The 24,252-nt window shown below is 39.7% G+C and overlaps 1 protein-coding gene across 1 annotated transcript; it reads right to left on the bottom strand.

Annotated features, from left to right (window-relative positions):
* Positions 1–327: 327 nt before the first annotated feature.
* Positions 328–2,207, bottom strand: LOC138878196 (uncharacterized). Its single transcript, XM_070157862.1, has 3 exons — positions 1,960–2,207; positions 1,046–1,575; positions 328–845 (listed from the first exon to the last, which is right to left on the bottom strand). Exons 1-3 carry the CDS (start codon positions 2,205–2,207, stop codon positions 328–330), a joined length of 1,296 nt encoding a protein of 431 aa, XP_070013963.1.
* Positions 2,208–24,252: the final 22,045 nt, after the last annotated feature.

Raw genomic sequence — 24,252 nt, forward strand, 5'->3', positions numbered from 1 at the left:
TGTCAAAAATAAGTGTTGAAAAGAGTCTTCCTGTAGTGCTATACAACACCAACATCTAGACACTACCATATGACCATCTCTCCTCCATAAGTCATCAGTAGGTACTTTTTCTTTCCAAACCCTCCACAAGAAGAAAGAAATTTTGAAAGGCAACTCTTTAGTCCATATTTTAGCAAATTTCGGATTGATTTGTTCCTTGTGCCTTAGTATTCTCCAAGCACTACTAACAGTGAACTTACCAGAAGTTGTAGGCATCCATCTTGGTATGTCCCAGCAATCTGTTGTATCATCAAAGTGCACCTCTCCTCTAATATGTTCTGCTATTATTTAAGGAAAATTCTGGTCCAGAAGTTGATCATTCCATTGCTCCTCCTCTCTCATCTTAGCTACTTCTTGTACCTCTTCATTAATAGGAAATTCTGGTGGTACAATATGATATAATGCTCCTAATCCTATCCAGTTCTCATGCCACACATTTGTAAATCCCCTTTTCATCTCCCATAATATCTCATATTCTACTTCCTCCCGTGCTTCTAACATTTTTCTCCAGACATGTGATCCTTTTCTGAATTGTACTACTGTTGGAATCTCTTTCTTGCAGTACTTATTCCACATAAAGTTGGACCAAAGAGTTTTGGTAGTTCTAAACCTCCACCACAGTTTAGCAAATAGGGCCTTTAATACATCTATCAGAGATCTAAAACCTACCCCTCCTTCTTCTTTAGGGAGACATAAGTTCTGCCACCTTGTCCAATGCATGCTCCTTCCCTTTGCCTTATTGCTCCAGAAGAACCTTGCAAATGTTTTATACAAATGTTCCAACACATTTTTGGGTGGATCCAGTACTAAGAGTATATGTGTTGGCATATTTGTAGCACAGAGGTAATTAATGTTGCTTTCCCTCCATATGATAACAATTTTCCTTTCCAAGAGTGTAGTTTGGCCTTCACTTTCTGACTTATATCATTGTAGTAATCTTTTCTCCTTCTTGTATAGAATATTGGACACCCCAGATAGGTAAAAGGAAACTCCCCTTTTGAAAAACCTGTGATGTTACCAATAGCATTTGTCAACATATCAGACACCTTGGCATGCATATAGTATGAACTCTTTGCCTTGTTAATTAATTGCTCAGAAACCTGCTCATATTGTACCAAAACATCCACTATTCTCTGTAATGAATAAGGATCTGTAGAAGCAAATATGATGGTATCATCAGCATAGGCTAGATGATTCAAAGGATCAGTCCATTTAGGCATTCCAAAACCCCTGAATTGTCTATCCTCAAACAGTTTATTCAAAGATCTTGATAATACTTCAGCTGATAGGATAAATAAGGCTGGTGAAAGCGGATCTCCTTGCTTTACCCCCCTAGATGAGTGAAAGAACCTTGATGCCTGTCCATTAACCATGACTGAATACCAGTTATTAGAGATGAAATTCCAAACCATATTAATAAAACATTCAGCAAATCTCATCCTTCTTAATACATGCAACAAAAACTTCCATGAGACCCTATCATAGGCCTTTTCCATGTCTAGCTTAATCACCACATTAGCAGGTTTTCCCCTCAGCCTTATGTTAGTAACAATCTCTTAAATTAACAATATTTTCAAAAATACTCCCGCCCTTGACAAAACCTGATTGGTTTGGAGAGATCAAAGAAGGTAATACCTTTTCCAGCCTATCATGTACCACTCTTGAGAAAACTTTATTAATAAAGTTACTCAAGTTTATAGGTCTCAAATCTGAGAAAGTTTGAACTCTTGGTTTTTTGGGCAGTAACACAAGATTTGTATGAGTGACTGATTTTGGCAATGGATTGCCCTCAAAGAATAAGATCAACATTTTGTGTATATCCTCTCCTATTATATCCCAGCATGATTGAAAAAACAAACCTGAAAAACTATTCGGGCCACTTGCACTTTCACTGCTCAATGCAAACACTGCTGCCTTTACTTCTCTCTAGTAGGTAGTCTACATAGCTCCAAATTTTGTTCCATTGTCACCATTGTCGTAACATTGTTCAATAGTTCAAAACTTGTAGGATCACCCTCTTTAGTAAACTGCTTCTGAAAGAAATCCACTACAGCATTAGACATTGCCTCTGGAGATTCAATCCAGGTATCATCTGCACTCTTCATCCTCTTCAGTTGCAAATTTTGTCTCTTGCCATTAACATGATTATGAAAGAACCTAGTATTCATGTCCCCTTCCTCAAATCATCTCATGCCTGCTTTCTGCTTCCAGTATTGTTCTTCAATGTTTATGTCACGACCCGGATTTCCCACCATCGGGTGTCGTGATGGCGCTTACTATCGGAGCTAGGCAAGCCAAATATATAAAATATTTTTCCTGCTTTCTTCCAAACAATATAATAAACGAGACAAAATTTAAACCAAAGACTTTAAATCTAAAGCGACTGAGAACCAAAAGTGCGGAAGTTTGAACCAAAATGCTACCAAGAGATTGGTGTCACTAGCTCACGGACTACTACAGGATACTACAATCAATGTCTGAAAGGAAAATACATCATGTTTGTCTGATACAAGATAAACAAACGAAAAACATGGAAAGGGACTTCGGCCTGTTTACGCCAGCTACGCTACCTCGAGAGTCCCTGGACTGAAGATAGCTCCCAGAAGTCCTACTGCTGTTGTCCGTAAGCTGCTCCCTGATCTGTGCACAAAAATGCACAGAGTGTAGCATCAGCACAACCGACCCCATGTGCTGGTAAGTGCCTGGCCTAACCCCGGCAAAGTAGTGACGAGGCTAAATAGGACCTACCACAATTAACCTGTACAGATATATATACAAGTGCAAGAAAAAAAACAATAACAAGATAATACAAAGTAAAGCTAGGAGGGGACAGGCTATCGGGGAGTAACAGATAAAAATGAAATATCGGAAATAAGCAGAAGAACTCCGGTTTCCATGATATATATATATATATATATATATATATATATATATAGTGGACGGCGTGCCACACGATCCCATAATATCATATATAAGTGGACAGCGTGCCACACAATCCCATAATATAGTATATAAGTGGACGGCGTGCCACACGATCCCATAATATCATATATAAGTGGACGGCGTGCCACACGATCCCATAATATCATTCGAAACATCTGATTTTGTAAGGAGAGTCCCGTTAGGGGAAATCAACAACATATCACTCTAACCCGGCAAGGGTACAACTAACAGCCCAAAATATCCCGACAAGGGAGAGTATATATATCGGTCTACACATCCCGGCAAGGGAGTAATCACAACACATTCTCTTTTTAAATCCATTCTTCCTCAACTAACACATTCATGTTCGAGCTAACGCTCCAAAAGTACACCAATCACAATTTTACCTCAACCGTTCACATTATATGAAACTCATCAAATAAACAAGGAGGTTGTGTCACGTTATTCGAATTAAAAGCAATTAAGACTCACGGTCATGCTAGACTCCGGTGCATAGATAACCGTCACCATGCCTATACACCGTACTCCACATTAGCAAGTAGCAAATAACATCCTAATCCTATTCCCTCAAGCCAAAGTTAGAACAAACACTTACCTCGAATGCTCCAAACTCAACTCACGCTTCTAGTATAGCTTTACCTCTTGATTCCACCACCAATCCGCTCGAATCTAGTCATAAGTTACTTAATCACATTAATAATTACTAAATGAATCACTCCCCATGCATGAAAAATAAATTTTACAAGGTTTTTCCCAAAATGTCAAAAACACCCCCGGACCCACGTGGTCGAAACTCGAGGTTCGGACCAAAACCCGGTTACCCATTCCCCCATGAATCCAAATATATGATTTGTTTTTAAATCGGACCCCAAATTGAGGTCCAACTTCTCAATTTGTAGAAAACCTAGGTTCTACCCAAAACACCCAATTTTCCCCATGAAAATCTTTGATTTGAAGTTGAAATTATGTTAAAAGATGTTAAGGAATAAAGAAATTAAGTTAGAAATCACTTACCAATCGTTTTGGAGAAGAAAAGTTGTTTGGAAAATCGCCTCTTAGGTTTTGTGTTTTTGAAAAGTGAAAAATGACTGAGGTTTTCCGAACTTGTATACCTTTCTGAGGACCTGGCGCGGACCGCACAAAAATGTGTTGCGGCCGCGCCGGGTGGGAGAAAAATTGGGGCTTTTCTGAACCCGTCCAGCGCGGACCGCACTATTTTGGTGTGCGGCCGCGCTGGTTAACCTGAAACCCTAGACCTCAGACTCAGCCACGCGGACCGCACATAAATGCATCGCGGCCGCGCGGCTCCAGCGCGGACCGCACGGAAATGACCGCGGCCGCGCTGGTGTCTGCAACACCTGAACCAGCATTTTCTTAAGTCCAAGACCTCCCGGGCCCCATTCAAAACTCACCCGAGCCCTCAGGGCTCCAAACCAAACATGCACACAACCTTAAAAACATCTTACAGACTTACTCGTGTGATCAAATCGCCAAAATAACATCATATACATAGGATCAAGCCTCAAAACACATGATTTTTCTCTCAACTTTCATAAAACTCAAATTCTCCACTTTAAGTCCGAAACATGTCATATGACGTCCGTTTTTAGCCAAACTTTACAGATAGTGCTTAAAACATATTTAAGACCTGTACCGGGCGCCGGAACCAAACTACGGGCCCGATACCTATATTTTCTAACTCATTTTCATTTCAAGTTTTCATATCATTTTCAGAAAAACAATTTCACACAAAAATTCATTTCTCAGGCTTGGGACCTTGGAATTTAATTCCGGGCACATGCCCAAGTCCCATATTTTTCTACGGACCCTCCGGGACCGTCGAATCACAGGTCTGGGTCCGTTTACCCAAAATATTGACCGAAGTCAATATTATGCATATTAATATCGAAATTCATCAAATTTTTCACATAATTCACATATTCTAACATAAAATTTTCCGGCTACGTGCCCGAACTGCGCACGCCAATCGAAGCAACTAAAAGCGAGGTTTTCAAGGCCTCGAAAGCGCGGAACAAGGAAGAACTATGGTGATGACCCTTTGGGTCGTTACATTCTCCACCTCTAAAACAACTATTCGTCCTCGAACGGACAAAAGAAAGAAGTACCTGAGTTAGGAAATAAATGAGGATAACGGCTCCGCATATCGGACTCGGACTCCCAGGTCGATGCCTCAGGAGGCTGACCTCTCCACTAAACACGCACCGAAGGAAAACTCTTCGACCTCAACTGTCGAACATGCCGGTCTAGAATAGCCATCGGCTCCTCCTCATATGACAGATCCTTTTCCAATTGGACAGTGCTGAAATCTAACACGTGCGATGGATCTCCGCGATACTTCCAGAGCATAGATACATGAAACATGGGATGCACAACTGACAAGCTAGGTGGCAAGGCAAGTCTATAAGCCACATCTCCCACACGTTCAAGAATCTAAAATGGACCGATGAACCTAAGGCTAAGCTTGCCCTTCTTCCCAAATCTCATCACGCCCTTCATAGGCGATACACGGAGCAATACCCGCTCCCCAACCATGAAAGCAACATCTCTGACCTTGCGGTCTGCATAACTCTTTTGTCTGGACTGAGCTGTACGAAGTCTATCCTGAATAATCCTGACCTTGTCCAAGGCCTCCTGAACCAGATCCGTACCCAATAATCGAGCCTCTCCCGGCTCAAACCATCCAACTGGAGACCGACATCGCCTACCATACAACGCCTCATACGGAGCCATCTAAATGCTGGACTGGTAGCTGTTGTTGTAGGAGAACTCTGCAAAAGGCAAAAACTGGTCCCACGAGTCTCTAAAATCAATGACACAGGCTCGGAGCATGTCCTCAAGAATCTGAATAGTCCTCTCGGACTGACCGTCCGTATGGGGATGAAATGATGTACTCAACTCAACCTGGGTGCCCAACTCTCGCAGAACCGCTCTCCAGAAATGCGAGGTAAACTACGTACCCCGATCTGAAATGATAGATAGCGGCACCCCATGAAGGCGAACAATCTCCTTGATATAAATCTCGGCTAACCTTTCGGACGAATAGTGGCTACAACAGGAACAAAATGCGCTGACTTGGTCAGCCTATCAACAATGACCCAAACTGCATCAAACTTTTTCCGAGTCATCGGAAGTCCAGTAACGAAATCCATCGTAATCCTCTCCCACTTCCACTCGGGAAGTGCAATCCTCTAAAATAGACCACCAGGTCTTTGATGCTCGTACTTAACCTGCTGACAATTCAAACACCGAGCCACATGCACAACGATGTCTTTCTTCATCTTACGCCACCAATAGTGCTGCCTCAGATCCTGATACATCTTCGCGGCGCCCGGGTGAATAGAATACCGAGAACTGTGGGCCTCCGCTAAGATCAACTCTCGAATCCCATCAACATTGGGCACACAAACTCGCCCCTGCAATCTCAATACACCATCATCATCTAAGGTTACTTTCTTGGCACCTCCACGCTTCACCGTGTCTCTCAAGACACACAAATGGGGATCCTCAAATTGCCGCTCGCGGATACGCTCTAATAGTGAGGAACGAGCAACCGTGCAAGCTAACACTCTGCTAGGCTCAGAAATGTCCAACCTCACAAGACGATTGGCCAAGGCCTGAACATCCAAAGCAAGCGATCTCTGGCTGACTGGAATATAAGCAAGACTACCCATGCTGGTGGACTTCCTGCTCAATGCATCGGCCACCACATTGGCCTTCCCCGGGTGGTATAAGATAGTAACATCATAATCCTTTAGCAACTCTAACCACCTCCTCTACCTCAAATTCAACTCTTTCTGCTTGAACAGATACTGAAGACTCTTGTGATCAGTGTAAACCTCACACGTCACGCCATATAAATAATGCCTCCAGATCTTCAAGGCATGAACAATGGCTGCCAACTCGAGATCATGAACTGGATAATTCTTCTCGTGGATATTCAACTGCCTCGAAGCATAAGCAATGACTTTGCCTTCCTGCATCAACACTGCACCAATCCCAATACGAGACGCATCACAATAGACCGTATATGGCCCTAAACCTGTGGGCAAAACCAATATCGGTGTCGTAGTCAGAGCCGTCTTGAGCTTCTGAAAGCTCGCCTCATACTCGTCCGACCACCTGAACTGGGCACCCTTTTGGGTCAATCTGGTCATAGGGGCTGCAATGGATGAAAACCCCTCCACGAACCGATGATAGTAACCTGCTAACCCCAGGAAACTCCGAATCTCCGCAGCTGAAGCTGGTCGAGGCCAGTTCTTGACTGCCTCTATCTTCTTCGGGTCTACCTGAATACCTACTGCTGATACGACATGACCCAGGAATGCGACCGAACTCAACCAAAACTCGCACTTTGAGAACTTAGCATACAACTGACTACCCTTCAGGGTCTGAAGAACCACTCTGAGGAGCTGCTCATGCTCCTCCTGACTGCGGGAGTATATCAGAATATTGTCAATGAAAACAATCATGAACCAATCCAGATAAGGTCTGAACACTCGGTTCATCAATTCCATAAATGCTGCTGGGGCATTGGTCAACCCAAATGACATGACCAAAAACTCATAATGCCCATACCGAGTACGAAATGCTGTCTTAGGGACATCAGACGCCCTAATCCTCAGCTGATGATAACCAGATCTCAAATCTATCTTCGAAAACACCCTCTCACCCTGAAGCTGGTCGAATAAATCATCAATCCTCGGTAGTGGATACTTATTCTTAATTGTAACCTTGTTCAATTGCCGGTAATCGATGCACATTCTCATCGAACCATCCTTTTTCTTCACAAATAACACTGGTGCGCTCCAAGGCAAAACACTGGGTCTAATGAAACCTTTCTCAAGCAAATCCTGCAGCTGTTCCTTTAACTCTTTCAACTCCGGGGGGGCCATACGATATGGCGGAATAGAAATGGGCTGAGTGCCCGGAGCCAAATCAATACAAAAGTCGATATCCCTGTCGGGCGGCATACCCGGCAAGTCTGAAGGGAAAACCTCAAGAAACTCCCGAACAACGGGCACAGAATCAATAGAAGGGGCCTCCGCGCTAGAATCGCGAACATACGCCAAGTAGGCCAAACATCCCTTCTCGACCATACACCGAGCTTTCACATACGAGATAACACTACGGGTACAATGAACAGAAGTCCCTCTCCACTCTAAACGGGGTAAATCCAGTTAGGCTAAGGTCACGGTTTTGGTATGGCAATCCAAGATAGCATGGTACGGGGATAACCAATCCATCCCCAATATAACATCAAAGTCGACCATGTCCAAAAGCAACAAATCAACACGGGTCTCAAGACCCCCAAACACTACGATACAAGAACGATGAACTTGGTTGACCACAATAGAATCACCCATCGGTGTTGACACATAAACAGGAATACTCAACGAGTCACTAGGCATAACCAAATAGGGTGCAAAATAGGACGACACATATGAATACATAGATCCGGGATCAAATAGCACAGAAGCATCCCTATCACAGACCAGAATAGTACCTGTAATCACAGCATCTGATGACTCAGCCTCTGGCCTGGCTGGCAAGGCATAACAATGGGGCTGGGCCCCACCTCCCTGAATCATATCCCCGGGACGATCTGCTGCTGGCTGACCCCTACATCTAGTGGTCTAAGCTCCACCTCTAAGACCTCTACCTCCACCTCTATGTCCTCTACCCCCGCCTCTAGCTGGTTGGGCAGGCTGTAGGGCAACTGGTGCCTGGATTATCGGGCGATGACCCTGCTACTGTGAGCTGCTGGAAGCTCGAGGGCAATATCTAGCAATGTGACTCACATCGCCGCAAGTATAACAAGCCCTCGGCTGCTGAGAATAATGAAGTGGTGGTGAACTGATAGGTGCTGATGGTGAACTAAAGAGCTGATGGTCAGAATACTGCGGCTGAGAACCACGACCACCTGGTGTACCATGAGAAGCCTGGAGAGCTGACTGAAAGGGCCTCGAAGGATGGCCTCTACCATAAGAATCCCTACCTCCAGACGAGGTACCACTGAATCTACCAGAATGACAGGGCCTCTTATTAGACCCAGGACCACCTCCCTGAGCAAGTGCCATCTCTATCCGGCGGGCACCATCTGCCGCCTCCTGAAATGGAATCTCACTACCGGCACTCATGGCCATCTGAACACGGATAGGCTGGGCCAACCCATCAATAAACCTCCACACCCTCTCTCTTTCGGTGGGGAGTATCACAATGGCATGACGAGCAAGATCAATGAACCGAGTCTCATACTGGGTGACCGTCATAGGACCCTGCTGGAGACGCTCAAACTGCCTGCGAAGAGCATCTCGCTGAGTAACTGGAAGAAACTTGCCCAGAAATAACTCTGAAAACTGATCCCATGTCAATGATGGCGACCCTGCTGGCCTGGCTAAACAGAAATCCCTCCACCAAGTCTTGGCGGATCCTGCCAGGCGAAAAGTGGCGAAGTCAACCCCATTGGTCTCTACAATGCCCATAGTCCGTAGAACCTCATGACAGCTGAATATGAAATCCTGAGCATCGTCTGAGGGGGTTCCACTATATGTGGTTGTGAAGAGCTTGGTGAAACGATCAAGCCTCCACAAAGCATCCGCGGACATAGCCGCACCATCGCTGGACTGAGCCGCAATACCTGGCTGGGCTGCCACAGCTGGCTGAACTGCCACGGCTGGCTGAACTGCTGGAACCTGAGCCTGAGGAGCTACCGGCTCTGGAGTACGAGTATCGGGAGTCTGAACTCCTCCCCCAGCCTGAGATGTGGTTGGAGCTACGGGAAGCAAACCTTCTCTAGAAATGCCCTCCATAAAGCCTACTAGTCGGACCAAAGCGTCCTGAAGCACTGGAGTGGCTATGAAACCCTCTGGGACCTGAGCTGGGCCAACTGGAGCTGCTGGAGCTGGAACCTCCTCGTCATAGTCTGTACGAGGATCCACCTCTGGGACTGCTACTCGGGGCTGAGCTCTGCCTCGGCCTCGGCCTCTGGCACGGCCTCGCCCTCTACCCCTGATAAGATCTGGGGGCTCGGGCTACTGCGCGGTAGAAGAGGAAGCACGTGTTCTCACCATCTGCGAAAGAACAGAGTAGGAGGACGATCAATACTTGAGAATCAGAATCGCATGACACGAATGAACAAAGTGAAATTTTCCTAACTCAGTAGCCTCTGCGGGATAAATACAGACGTCTCCGTACCGATCCCTCAGACTCTACTGAGCTTGTCCGTGAGTTGTGAGACCTAAGTAACCTAGTGCTCTGATACCAACTTGTCACGACCCAGATTTCCCACCATCGGGTGTCGTGATGGCGCCTACTATCGGAGCTAGGCAACCCAAATATATAAAACATTTTTCCTGCTTTCTTCCAAACAATATAATAAACGAGACAAAATTTAAACGAAAGACTTTAAATCTAAAGCGACTCATATATAAGTGGACGGCGTGCCACACGATCCCATAATATCATATATAAGTGGACGGCGTGCCACACGATCCCATAATATCATATATAAGTGGACGGCGTGCCACACGATCCCATAATATCATATATAAGTGGACGGCGTGCCACACGATCCCATAATATCATATATAAGTGGACGGCGTGCCACACGATCCCATAATATCATATATAAGTGGACGGCGTGCCACACGATCCCATAATATCATATATAAGTGGACGGCGTGCCACACGATCCCATAATATCATATATAAGTGGACGGCGTGCCACACGATCCCATAATATCATATATAAGTGGACGGCGTGCCACACGATCCCATAATATCATATATAAGTGGACGGCGTGCCACACGATCCCATAATATCATATATAAGTGGACGGCGTGCCACACGATCCCATAATATCATATATAAGTGGACGGCGTGCCACACGATCCCATAATATCATATATAAGTGGACGGCGTGCCACACGATCCCATAATATCATATATAAGTGGACGGCGTGCCACACGATCCCATAATATCATATATAAGTGGACGGCGTGCCACACGATCCCATAATATCATATATAAGTGGACGGCGTGCCACACGATCCCATAATATCATATATAAGTGGACGGCGTGCCACACGATCCCATAATATCATATATAAGTGGACGGCGTGCCACACGATCCCATAATATCATATATAAGTGGACGGCGTGCCACACGATCCCATAATATAATTCGAAACATCTGATTTTGTAAGGAGAGTCCCATTAGGGGAAATCAACAACATATCACTCTAACCCGGCAAGGGTACAACTAACAGCCCAAAATATCCCGACAAGGGAGAGTATATATATCGGTCTACACATCCCGGCAAGGGAGTAATCACAACACATTCTCTTTTTAAATCCATTCTTCCTCAACTAACACATTCATGTTCGAGCTAACGCTCCAAAAGTACACCAATCACAATTTTACCTCAACCGTTCACATTATATGAAACTCATCAAATAAACAAGGAGGTTATGTCACGTTATTCGAATTAAAGGCAATTAAGACTCACGGTCATGCTAGACTCCGGTGCATAGATAACCGTCACCATGCCTATACACCGTACTCCACATTAGCAAGTAGCAAATATCATCCTAATCCTATTCCCTCAAGCCAAAGTTAGAACAAACACTTACCTCGAATGCTCCAAACTCAACTCACGCTTCTAGTATAGCTTTACCTCTTGATTCCACCACCAATCCGCTCGAATCTAGTCATAAGTTACTTAATCACATTAATAATTACTAAATGAATCATCCCCAATGCATGAAAATAGATTTTTCAAGGTTTTTCCCAAAAAGGTCAAAAATACCCCCGGACCCACGTGGTCGAAACTCGAGGTTCGGACCAAAACCCGGTTACCCATTCCCCCATGAATCCAAATATATGATTTGTTTTTAAATCGGACCCCAAATTGAGGTCCAACTTCTCAATTTGTAGAAAACCTAGGTTCTACCCAAAACACCCAATTTTCCCCATGAAAATCTTTGATTTGAAGTTGAAATTATGTTAAAAGATGTTAAGGAATAAAGAAATTAAGTTAGAAATCACTTACCAATCGTTTTGGAGAAGAAAAGTTGTTTGGAAAATCGCCTCTGAGGTTTTGTGTTTTTGAAAAGTGAAAAATGACTGAGGTTTTCCGAACTTGTATACCTTTCTGAGGACCTGGCGTGGACCGCACAAAAATGTGTTGCGGTCGCGCCGGGTGGGAGAAAAATTGGGGCTTTTCTGAACCCTTCCAGCGCGGACCACACTGTTTTGGTGCGCGGCCGCGCTGGTTAACCTGAAACCCTAGCCCTCAGACTCAGCCACGCGGACCGCACAGAAATGCATCGCGGCTGCGCGGACCGCACGGAAATGACCGCGGCTGTGCTGGTGTCTGCAACACCTGAACCTGCATTTTCTTAAGTCCAAGACCTCCCGGGCCCCATTCAAAACTCACCCGAGCCCTCGGGGCTCCAAACCAAACATGCACACAACCTTAAAAACATCTTACGGACTTACTCGTACGATCAAATCGCCAAAATAACATCATATACATAGGATCAAGCCTCAAAACACATGATTTTTCTCTCAACTTTCATAAAACTCAAATTCTCCACTTTAAGTTCGAAACACATCATATGACGTCCGTTTTTAGCCAAACTTTACAGATAGTGCTTAAAACATATTTAAGACCTGTACCGAGTGCCGGAACCAAACTACGGGCCCGATACCTATATTTTTTAACTCATTTTCATTTCAAGTTTTCATATCATTTTCAGAAAAACAATTTCACACAAAAATTTATTTCTCGGGCTTGGGACCTCGGAATTTAATTCCGGGCACACGCCCAAGTCCCATATTTTTCTACGGACCCTCCGGGACCGTCGAATCACAGGTCCGGGTCCGTTTACCCAAAAATGTTGACCGAAGTCAATATTATGCATATTAATATCAAAATTCATCAAATTTTTCACATAATTCACATATTCTAACATAAAACTTTCCGGCTACGCGCCCGAATTGCGCACGCCTGTAAGCACGTGATTTTTGCCCAATATGAGAATTACTCCCAAAAAATTCAAAAATAAAATGATTTTTCTTTGGTGTGCAATTTTTGTGATATATTGAATAATTATTTGTATTTGTCTGTGCATGTTTTATTTGCTAAATTAATAAAAAATACAAAAATATGTCACATTTTGCATGTAAGATTTAATTCTACAATTGTTAGTAATTGAATTTGTTTTACAAAAATTAAAAATTACAAAAATAGGCATCGTTTGCATTTTTAGCATTTAATGTCCAAACATACAATTTTATGCTTAATTAATACTTAATTGTGCGTTAATTGTTATTGGGAGTTAATTTGCGCTTTTATAACTTAATTTAGTTCTTAATAATAGTTTAAGCATTTTTATAATTTAGTTTTAGAAAAATAAAAGAAGAAAAGAAAGCGAAAATATAAAGAAAGTCGGAATTGGGCCTCTTCTTCAATTCAAGCCACAGGCCCAAAAAAAATGGCCCAATCTTCCCTACGACCCAGTCCATTTCGAACTGGGTTGACCCAGTCCATAACCCAAAAGACCCAAACCCCTTTGTCTTACATTTTACAAAAACAAAACAAAAATTAAAAGACAAGAAACCCTAAACACTAAACCAATCCACCCCACCCCTCCTATCTTCTTCTTCTTCCTCAAGATAACCATGGTTGCCTCCCATGGCATCGTCCAGACCTTCGACCAAACAGTCCCCTCCCTCGTCGTCGTTGTCCGTCATCTACACCACCCTAAACAAACAACCATGGACGCCTGAACCGCCGGACCCCCCCCCCCCCCGTCGCTGCCCTCGTCGTCCAGCTCAGTCCGCCATGGATGAGCGTCGACCAGCTGCTTCCGTCGAGCAGCTTGAGGCCAAAAGAAGCCTCAGCTGCTGCTGTTCTTCTTCGTCTTCTTCAGCTTGAGCGTCGCCATGGAAGCCGTCTCCGAGCTGCTGCTTTTGCTTCACGTCCATGGCGTCAAAACGTCGACCAGCTGCTTCCCGTTCCACCTTCTTCTTCACTTCCAGATGCTTCCGTTCATCACTTCTCCTTCGTCCAAAACCAGTAACACCCAAACACCACAGTTCCGACAACCACCCAACCCAGCTCCTTCCGTCGCGTCATCACTGTCCATCGCCTTCTGTCGTGACCAGCTGCTTCCATGGCCAAGTTCATCGTCCAGTTCGAAGCCCCCCAGCTGCCACGTCTTTTCTGCTCGTGTTAGTCATCGTTGGTTCGAGCTTTGGTTGAGGCTCGTCAAGATTCGTTGTTTGTTTGGTCGTTGTTTGTCGTTTCAATCCGGTTAGTAGTTTTTAAATTTTATTTCGTCCGTTATTTTGTTTTGATATTTTTCGAATCTAAAATCGGCGAATGTTTGCTTTGTTCATGTCTATGGTTAGATATTTGATTTTTTGGTTTTGTTCATGTTCATGTTGTTTGTTAAATTAATTTTCAGATTTCAAAATAGAAGTTTAATTAGTTGTTTTCATATTCATTTCATGTTTGTATTATTGTTTAAGTGAATATTTGTTAGTATGATGTTTGTTAGATTCAAATTGAAATTTAATTAACTATTTCTTCAATTTGTTTCATGTGTTTATGTATTGTTAGAAATTGTTAATATTGTTAAGTTCAAGCTTAAGTTCATAATTGTTTATTCGTCGATCTTGTTATTTGTCTAAAGAATTTAGTTGTGTTAGAGAAATATGTTGGTTTAATCGTTTAAATCCATCATATTTGTTGTTCAAAATAGATTCAATTCATGTTCATACTTTGTTTGATTGTTCTTGAATCCGAAATTTGTATAGTTTGATTTCTTGTTTATCATTTATGATTATTTCTTGAATTTGTCTCATAATCTTGTTGTTTAAGTTTAATATAGGAATTGTTGGTTGTAATATTGTTAGAGTTGATTTTAAGTTCAATATGATTGAATTTAGAAATCTTCATACTTTGTTTGTTGTTGTTGTTGAATCCGAAAATAGAATTGTTTGTTGCTAAAATATTGTTCAATCAAATTTTAGTTGTTCTTTGTTGTTCAATTTGTGTTCATGTGATTTGTTGTTGAAATGTTGTTAAAATCATGTTCATGTGATATTGTTGTTATGATGTTCATCCGTGTTCATATTGTTGTTTGAACATTGTTAGAAATTGATCATATTGTCTATATTTTGGTTAAGTTTGATTAATTGATGTGTTATAGCTGATGGGTAGTTTGGTAAATTTGTAATACGTTCAGGGGTAGTTTGGTAATTTCAGTAAGGTCGGAAGGGGTAGTTTAGGAATTGTACATTTTGAAATTGTTTATTTGAAGCATGGGGGACAAAATGAAATGGGGTGGGTTGTGATATGATTATTTAATATAAAGGGGGGACAAGATTTAAATTAAAGGGGAATCTTGCATTATTTTAAATAAAGCATGGGGGACAAAATATAATGGGGTGGTGTGATATGTTTATTTAATGTAATGGGGATGAGTGGAAAGATAATGGGTTGGGTAGAGAAAAAGTATTGATTTTAATTAATTGAAAGGTTTATGGGATGTGTTATATATGTGAAATCTTGAAGACATAGAAGGAGGGAGAACAGAAAGAGAGAATAGAGATAGAGAAAAATACACAGATACAGATAGAGAGAAGAAAAAAAAAGGCTGAACATTTAAGAGAAAGAAAAATTTCGAAAAATATTTAAGCTTTCAAAAAAAAAAAAGCTAAAAATCTTCTGTTTTTTTTTTCTTTGTTTGAAATTAGTATCAATGGTTGTTGTTTCATTCAAAGCTTAAAGCTTTTGTTTTTTTTGGGATTACTACTCCACCGATCTGTTACTGGGTTGTTACTGTTGCTGGGCAGTTGTTGCTGTTACACTGTTATTACTGTTGCTGATTTTCATCTTCATTTTCTTTTGCTTCCAAATATCAGGTACATATCTTTAAAACTCATGTTGTGAAGAGCTTCAACATGGCAAGTAAATGAAGTTTGGAATTATAAGGATGTCTTCTACTCATTTAAATTTTATTAGTTTAAGTTTCAGTTTTGTTTTAGTTGGTTAATATAGTATTAAATCAATTGGTAGATTAGTTCTCTTTCTTAATAACAAATGGCTTAGTTATTTTAGGAACGCGATCAACTCATTTCTTTTAATATATGAAATAATGTCAATGATTTTTTACAAAATATAGAGTTAGTGTTTGCAAATATTCGCATAGGCAGAATATAAGAATTGGTTTATTTATCTCAAACCCAATCTTCGTAAGCAAAATTAACCAAACAATTATAACCTCGGACTAAAAACAAGTGGTGTAAAAGAAGGATGGGATTTATAGATTGTAACATTTTAAGTCAAAAAATGTGTAAATAGCGTTTGCTCCAAATATAACAATGAAAATTCTTCAAAAAAATATTACTTCATTTATTAAATCAATTGTTTTCCTAAGTTTTATACGCAATTCGCTTTTTGGGTAGATAAATATTGTATTTACCATAAAAATGGTAGTATTAATCACACGTTGTTTATTTTTATTTTATTTTTATTTTACTCTTTAAACTCATGGTTTTTGAGGAATATAATTCACACGTAAAAATATAATTTGCGATCAACACTTAATGAATTGTGAATTCTTTTCAAGGAATTTAGAGGCATCTCAAATAGTGATTTCTCATGACTCTTACATTTAAAAATAGATGGATGCAATAAACATTTGTAGAGAATTTATATTACTGTCAAGAATATTTGCATAATTAAGGATGCGTTCGCGTGACTTGATTATACTTCTAAAGGCGATTCGGATTATGCGTTCGCGCAACTTCGAGCAAATTTTTAATAAAAAAGGGTTCTTCGGAGATCATCAATATTAATTTCATATAACCCGAGATGTGCAGTTCACTATTTAATCATACAAGAGCGACAGACGTTCTTAATTTTATTTAAGCACAATTTCGAACTTAAGTCTATTTTTATAATAATAAAAAAAAAATCGAAAAAAAATAATTATATTATCAATATCATTGTGTACACGTGCGCGTGACACAACTCCGCATGTTTTAAAAAAATATAATTTATAACACGAATATACGTACGCGTGATTCGATTCAAAGAAGGGTCTGTAAATCTAAATAGAAGCGGTAACAATAAAATCATGCAATAAAAATGTATTTAACAAATCAAAATAATCAAGCCAAACACAACAGTTGAGCGACCGTGCTAGAACCACGGAATTCGGGAATGCCTAACACCTTCTCCCGGGTTAACAGAATTCCTTATCCGGATTTCTGGTTCGCAGACTATAATATAGAGTCATTCTTTTCCTCGATTCAGGATTAAAATTGGTGACTTGGGACGCCTTAAAATTCCCAAGTGGCGACTCTGAAACAAATAAACAAATCCCGTTTCGACTGTCCTTTAATTGGAGAAAACTCCCTTGCACCTTCGCGGGGGAGGAAAAATGAGGTGTGACAACGCCAATCAAGGCAACTAAAGCGAGGTTTTCAAGGCCTCGAAAGCGCGAAACAAGAAAGAACTACGGTGATGACCCTTCGGGTCGTCACAGTTTAAATATTTCTTCAACTCTGCTTGGGTCTGTTGAAGAACTATTCTCTTTGCTATTAATGGATCTTCTTCAAATAACATCTCTTTGATTCTCACCACATCCTCTCTAATTGCCAGTTGTTTGAAAATGTCTCCATAAGTCAGCCTGCTCCACTTTGAAAGAGCAATCTTGACTCTTTTCAACTTCTGCTTAAACATTAAGAAAGGGTCCCCTATAAAATCTTCTGCCTTACTACATCTAGGAAAGTTTCATGATTTGCCCAAAAGTTCAAAAACTTAAAGGGCTTAACAAACTTCAAAGATTCATCACCACAACTCAATAACAATGGTGCATGATCAGAACCTGTTCTAATAAGGTGTTCTATTTCAATTGTAGGAAAAAGAGTCTGAAAAGGCATATTCACCATGATTCTGTCTAGTCTCTTGAATATACACTCCTCATTTGGTCTCCCATTCCACCAAGTAAAAGGACTGCCTTTGAATCCCAAATCAAACAATTCACATGAATTAACACAGAATGCAAAGTCTTCATATTCTGGTGGATATACTGGTAGGCCTCCTATCTTTTCTTCTTTTCCCAACACCACATTGAAATCACCACCTACTAGCCATGGCAGCTCCATATCACTAGCCAAACAATAAAGACTGTCCCATAATTCTAGTCTCTCTAAGGCACAAAACTTAGCATATACAAATGTCATCATAATGTATATACCAAGGTCTTGATGATACACTCTAATGGTAATTTGTTGCTCATTGTCAACCACAAGATCCCATTCCACAACAGAATCAAAAAACAACCAAATTTTTCCATTTACATTAGAGATTGCAGCTTCCATGCCTAATCTTCTTCTATATCTGTTCAGAAATTTCTTCTTTTGTTTAGGCTCCATTAGAGCCACAATGAAAAAACCATGTTCCTTCTGCATATTGATCACTCTCTGAAAGGCCTGCTAAGTTTTAACAGACCTTATATTTCATATAAGTGTTTTAATCATCATCTCGAAGCTCTAGAGGCTGCCCTTCTAGGCAAAATTCTTGTAGGTTGTACTGACTCTTTAGGTTGATTTTTCTTGCCCTTCTTCCCACTTTTAGTAGCTGCTGTAGGAGATACATCCCCTTCTCTCATCACACCCTTGAAGTTTTCTATAGTAGATTCATCATCATCTTCCTCCTCATATTGCTTTTGCTTATCCACCATAGAATTCTATATGTCTAATGGCAACTCGTGATGAGTTATGAGATCGTTCAGTACTTGATTAGGAGATTTCAATGGTAAATCCACTTTGATCTGTAATGGGGATCCAGTTCCAAATGAACATGCCATTAGTAACACATCACTATCCCCAGTAATTATGGCTTGTTATCCATGCTCATAAGGTGTCAATGCTGTTTCAAACTGTTCAGAATTACTCCCCATGTCTCCTAGCTTCTCCTGCATCAATTTAAACTAAAGCTCATACACAGACCCAAGGTTAGGATTTGATGTAGCAATATTAGCAGAAATTGTCTGAGATACTATTCCATTGGAATCATCCCCCTTCTCATTGTCTGTTTGTTGAATTTGACACGTTGTATCCTTCCTAAGTTTAGTAGGAAGACTTTGATCTTGTCCTTTCTCCAATACATATACAGGTACCCCCATCAACATACACTAAAATATCCCCAGTTTTACTGGGAGTTACTGTTCCATTGCCCTTCTCAATGATCCTTGCAGCAACTGAACCATCTTGATTTTCTACTTCCTTTAATGCTCCTGAACCTCCTCCAATTGCTTTTCTAACATTCAACTTTATAGAGTTCAAATTACAGTCTAACCTCGCTTTTGGATTGCCAGGATTTTCTGTAGTATCTAAAGTATTCCCAGTTTCTTGAAGGTGTTTGTTGTTTCTTTTTTCTTTGTCTCCTTTTGACTGAATTGCACCTATCTGATTATCCATGAGCTCCACCTTATCACTCCATAATGTCTTAGCTGAATTTAATTCATGTAATTCCTCCGGTTGGCCTGATTCTTCATGCGTTTGAGATGGGATTTCTTGACATGAATGGTTAGTTGTAACATTCAGCTGCATAAGTTCCTCCTTGTTTGTCCCAAAAGTTCTATGTACCCAATCAATTGTAGCCTCTTTCTTAGCCTTCTCAGCATCTTCTTGATCCATAGGACCTGTGGACCTACCAATATATTTTCCATGACCACCTTGAGTTGTTGCTACTGAACTCCCATTATGAGTAGGATTCCCAGATTTTTCTATTTCCAGTACTTTTTCAACTGCCTCCTTCTTCACCTACTTTAGCTCCCCTTGACTCCCTTCTCCAGTTGGTTTAGGATTCTTCACCTCAGTAACCTTCCTATTCCCATTAACACTAGAATTAGGATTTACTAATCCGGCCTTGAACTGATGTTCCTTCTCCTGCACCATCTTGGATTGTTTTTTTCTTTTTGTTCTTTCTTGTTACCACTGAACTGATCATCTCCTTTGCCTTCAGTAATTTGTAAAGGAGGATTTGTAACCTCCTCCACCTCCAATTCATTAAACTTGTTTCTGGTTGTCACTTCCTCCAGTTTTGTCTTACCTTTACCTTTGTCACCTTCCTTTCCTTGCTTGTCATCAATAATATGCCCTTTTTTATCCCTTTGATATTTGTTCTTTCTAGCTTGCATCCATTCCTGCTTGGCTTGACTAACACTTGGCTTGCCCACCACTCTACCACTTGATATAACCTTAGTTGAATTTGCAGCAGTACCTACCAGCTCCTTACTTGTATCTTCTTGTTCTTTCCTCATATCATTGGCTTGTTCCTCAAACTTCCTCAACTCTGGATTAATCACCCAGCATTCCTCTTCCTTGTGTCCTTGTTTTTTACAATATTTGCAGTACTTAGGCATATAATCATACCTAATCTTAATCCACTTGAACTCCTCCGGTCCAGTCTCATCTTCTTCCTCTACAATCTTTATTCTTTGAGGTAAATTAGCTAGTAAATTCACCTCTACTTTTACCTTTGCATAGCTTGGTCTTGTACAATTTTAAGTGGCTAAATCAACATATAATGGCTTCCCTACTGCCCTAGCTAAAGAAAAAACAAACTCCTTCCCAAAAAGGTTATGAGGCAAATCTTGAAACGAAATCCAAGCTACTGCAATAGGTGTTTCTTCATTAACTTTCCACCATGGATTCCACTTGGTGCATCGCATCTGCCACATCTCATTCTGGATCTTCAAGTAATAAGCAGGCTTGGACAGTAGATGAATATAATCCTCCATTAATGAAAGCTTGATCAAAACATGGTTGTCCTCAATAAGGCCAATTGAGCATGGGCCTTTTAATTCACATTGTATAGGCAATGCTTTACGTAAATCATGAATTCCAGGCTTCCCATAAGAAAACATACCCAACACTGCCAGGTTCAAGCCTTGTTGTGCGATGGACTACCCTACTTATTGCTTCTTCCATCTCACGATTGGTTCCCCATGCAGATATTCAATAGGTTTTATGGCTACATTAGGAACAATTTGCATTGGAGCATTTAATGCATTAGGTTTAAGGAGATTTGCGTAATTTTGGATTGAATTTGGGATTGTAGATGGTTGGGGGGATGTTATAGGCGGGGAAGACGACTGCCCAACCTCCATTGAAGGCTGGGCAGTGGCCGGCGTGGCCATGACAGCTAGGTTTAGGCGTCAAGTTTTAGGGTTTTTTAGGAGAGAGTATAGGTTTATGTGTTCAATATGTATTTCGAATGTTTTTATCTTATTGTGTTATCCTTCTTATAGGTTATCTCAATTTACATCTTTATATATTTATTTATTTTTTCTATTATAGTTTTTAATTAATTTTTCACCTCCATATTTCTATCTAATATAGAAAAGAATCTATGAGTAGATCAATATATAAATATAAATATAGCTATAGATATAGATATAGATACAAATATACATATAAATTTAATTATAAATATATAGATTAGATTTGTCTAAGATCTATTTAGATTATGTATAAGATTCATTAAACTACTTCCATTAATTATGTTTCTATATATAATTTCTAGTTATTAATATTGTCCTAAAATTGCCTAGTGGCTTCATTTTAACTTGACACTTGGCTTAACCACAATGCATACTACTCTCCTTTTAATATAATATAGATTATGTTTATATATATAATTTCTAGTTATTAATGTTGTCCTAAAATTGCCTAGTGGCTTCATTTTAACTTGCCACTTGGCTTAATCACAATGCATACTACTCTCCTTTTAATATAATATAGATATAGATATAGATATAAATAAATTTAAATTAAATGTGTTATCTGGTAATAAATAATTTTTTAAAGAAAGAATCTGTCTTTGAGTTTGATACGTCCATTATTAGAGGAACATTGTTATGGATAAAAATGAAAAGTTGTATAGATATAGATTTATTTTTTAGTTTAGAAAATCTATATTAAAATCTTTGTCTTAATTCTTATTAGATTTTGTCCTAAAAGTGTCAAATGACTTGTTCTCATTATGCCACTTGGTCTAACTTTATGCTTCACTATCCACCTTTTAATATAATATAGAACATATAGATTTTACTTTTATTTGTCCATGTTAACAAATCAAAAGAAAGGTAACTTTGTTTTTCTTGTTATACTTGTCATTAACTACTTATTTTTCAAATTATTTTGAACATTTTTTAAAATGACATTCTTATTATGGGTATTATTATGATAAAACATATACTTCATTTAAAAGAATAGACAAGTAAAAGTAAACGAGGAAATATCTCTTACGGTAGTGTGACTGCTTTAATGATTTATTTCTTTCCAAAGTAAAATCCGTTTGACTCCCGTTTGGCCATAGATTTTGCCAAAATATATTTACGGTTTTTTTTGCAAATACATGTTTGTTCATAAATTTTATCCATATTTGGGCAAATTTCTAAAACCCAAAACCCAAAGCACAAAAGAGCTGGTTTTGGCCCAAAATGTTACTATTATATTTTTAAAAAGTTGCCCCAAACTTTTATATTTTATAAAAGAGCTCGTCATTTAATATTTTATAACAATGCTGTTTCGTTTTCTTGGTCATCTGATAGTGTATTATGTAGTTCATTATGAAAACTATAATTTTGTACTAAATTTATTTATGTTTAGGACTATGGTTTGCGATAATGTAATGAATATTATTTCTGAAGGTACTATTGGTATTTGTGATAGTTTTTAGAACTTGTGGGTATAAGACCAGTGCATGGGCGACCCAGCGAGCTTTGCGGCATAAAGTCAAACTTTACGAGAGGCCTTAACTTTTTTATAGAAAAATAATTTATTGATTTATTTGAAGTCTATTTTTCTAGCGTTTCTTAGATACAAAGTTATTAATAATTTTTTTATAGTTAATAACTCCTAATAAATCTTTCTTAAGTGACAATATAGCTAATTCATTTAACCTTTACTGAGATATTATTGATATTAGGTAAGATTTTATCAATTTTAATTTTGAAAACTTCTTTCCGCTGAAGCGACGGTAACAGGAGTTATTAACATTACTCCATAGGCAATATAGGCATTCGAAAAAGAATCAAATCTTTTTATTTGATCGAGTGTATCAGTTAAACTGTTATCTTCTAATTATACTATTTTCCTTAATACTTTTAATTTCGAAATAAATCTAAACCATCACTATCGAATTGATTATTATGCTTTAAGAAACATTCAAGATTAAGGGAATATTTCTTCAAATTTTCATCATCAAGTGATCTTAATTTTTACCGTTAAATAGAAAACCAAAAATACTTTCATATGCTTCGAATTGTTTAAATCTATTTTGAAGTGAAAAAAAATAGCCTTGTTTACTATGTATAAAGTAATCAACTCTAATGGACTCTTCGAAGATTTTGAGATGTTATTATAAATATTCTCATCAAATTGTTACTTCCTATATATTACACGTTTCTTATTAAATTCGGATTCGATATTCATTTCAAGTGCAATTTTCTTGGCAGAAATCTTAGCGGTTGCAAATCCTTCTTTTTTATACTTGTTTGTGACGACTCGGCTGGTCTTCTTAAGAATTTACACCCTGATCCCCTATTAACTGCTTTTCCCGTGTTTATTTCTGCTATTTTGATTTACCGGGATGTTCGGTTGTGAGTTTCAGAGAGTTTTGGGACATTTAGTCCCTAAATGAGAGCTTAAGTGTTGGAAAGTTGACCATAATCGGAACAGTGTGAAGACGGCCTCGGAATGGAAATCTGATTGTTCTGTTAGCTCTATTGGGTGATTTCGGGCTTAGGGGCGTGTTCAGATTGTATTTTGGAGGTCCATAGCTAATTTAGGCTTGGAATGCCGAAAGTCGAATTTTGAAGTTTTTCCGGTTCGATAGTTGGATTTTGATCTGAGGGTCGGAATGGAATTTCAAAAGTTGTAGTAGCTCTGTAGTGTTGAATGTGACGTGGGTGCAAAATTACAGGTCATTCAGACGAGGTTTGATAGACTTTTGATCGAAAGTATATTTTTAGAGTTTTTGGAATTCTTAGGCTTGAATCCGATGAAAAATAGGTGTTTTGATGTTGTTTTGACCGCTCCGAAGGTTGGAACAAGTTTCAATGATGTTTTAGGATTGGTTGGCATGTTTGGCTGAGGTTCTGGGGGCCTTGGATGTGTTTCGGATGCTCAACGGATCATTCTTGGACTTAGAGAATT

This window comes from Nicotiana sylvestris, chromosome 9 (assembly GCF_000393655.2).
Source record: "Nicotiana sylvestris chromosome 9, ASM39365v2, whole genome shotgun sequence".
Classification (NCBI taxonomy): Eukaryota; Viridiplantae; Streptophyta; class Magnoliopsida; order Solanales; family Solanaceae; genus Nicotiana; species Nicotiana sylvestris.

Bases quoted from the DNA above. Each gene is read 5' to 3' on its own strand.
- LOC138878196 (XM_070157862.1), bottom strand. From the start codon at position 2,207: ATGAATACTAGGTTCTTTCATAATCATGTTAATGGCAAGAGACAAAAT. The intron at 1,576-1,959 runs GTAAAGGCAGCA...TACTAACATAAG, and splicing joins AGACTACCTACTAGAGAGAA to GCTGAGGGGAAAACCTGCTA. The intron at 846-1,045 runs GTTTTTCAAAAG...ATATACTCTTAG, and splicing joins TGCTATTGGTAACATCACAG to TACTGGATCCACCCAAAAAT.